Here is a 579-nt window from a genome sequence, read left to right as displayed (position 1 = left end):
ATCCCCCGCGGTTGCCCCGCGACTCGCGTGGGTGAGTCACTGCGCTGCCGCGTGGACACAGCCCGAGGGACGCGGCGGGGCCGGGACACCCGCCCGTGGCGTCGCCGTGGGCACGTGCTCGGTGCTGCGCAGCGGGACCCGCGTCCCCGCAGACGGGGCGTTTGCTTTGAGCTCCGGCCAATCTGCTCTCTGCACGTTAGATGCTTGAGCGCGCTTACAGACCTGCTGGGCTCTTCACAGAGCTGTGTCCTACTTTTTTAGTTGTTAAAGAGACTGTGTTTTTCTTCATCCTGTCAGAGAACTGTTCTTGGGCTTCTTAGTCTGTTTGTCAGGACAGATGCACTTCCTTGCACGCTTGCAGTGTGTGTGTGTGTGTGAGCTGTGTGTTCGGGGATCCCACGTGAGGCTCAAACGGGTTGTCTGAAGTCACAGGTGTCACCTGTTCAATTCTTGTTTCTTTGTGCCCATCTGCAGGAACTGGGATCCTGTCGTCACAACCCGAAGAGAATCCCCACTGGTGGAATGCAAACATGGTGTAAGGAGGGACAGGGAAGGGAAATAGGTTTATACTTAAACATC

At 57.0% G+C, this 579-nt stretch overlaps 1 protein-coding gene across 1 annotated transcript in view; it reads left to right on the top strand.

The window, feature by feature from the left end:
* NOTUM (notum pectinacetylesterase homolog (Drosophila)) overlaps window positions 1–579 on the top strand; it is a 13,403-nt gene that overhangs the window by 6,938 nt on the left and 5,886 nt on the right. The window contains exon 3 of the mRNA XM_010008694.1: window positions 475–535. Coding sequence (XP_010006996.1) covers window positions 475–535 — 61 coding nt within the window. The remainder of the gene's footprint in view (window positions 1–474; window positions 536–579) is intronic.

The sequence above is a fragment of the Chaetura pelagica genome, unplaced genomic scaffold (assembly GCF_000747805.2).
Source record: "Chaetura pelagica isolate M959 unplaced genomic scaffold, ChaPel_1.0 scaffold962, whole genome shotgun sequence".
Classification (NCBI taxonomy): domain Eukaryota; kingdom Metazoa; phylum Chordata; class Aves; order Apodiformes; family Apodidae; genus Chaetura; species Chaetura pelagica.
Note: the sequence above shows the minus strand (reverse complement) of the source record. Positions and strands in the feature narration are given on the sequence as shown.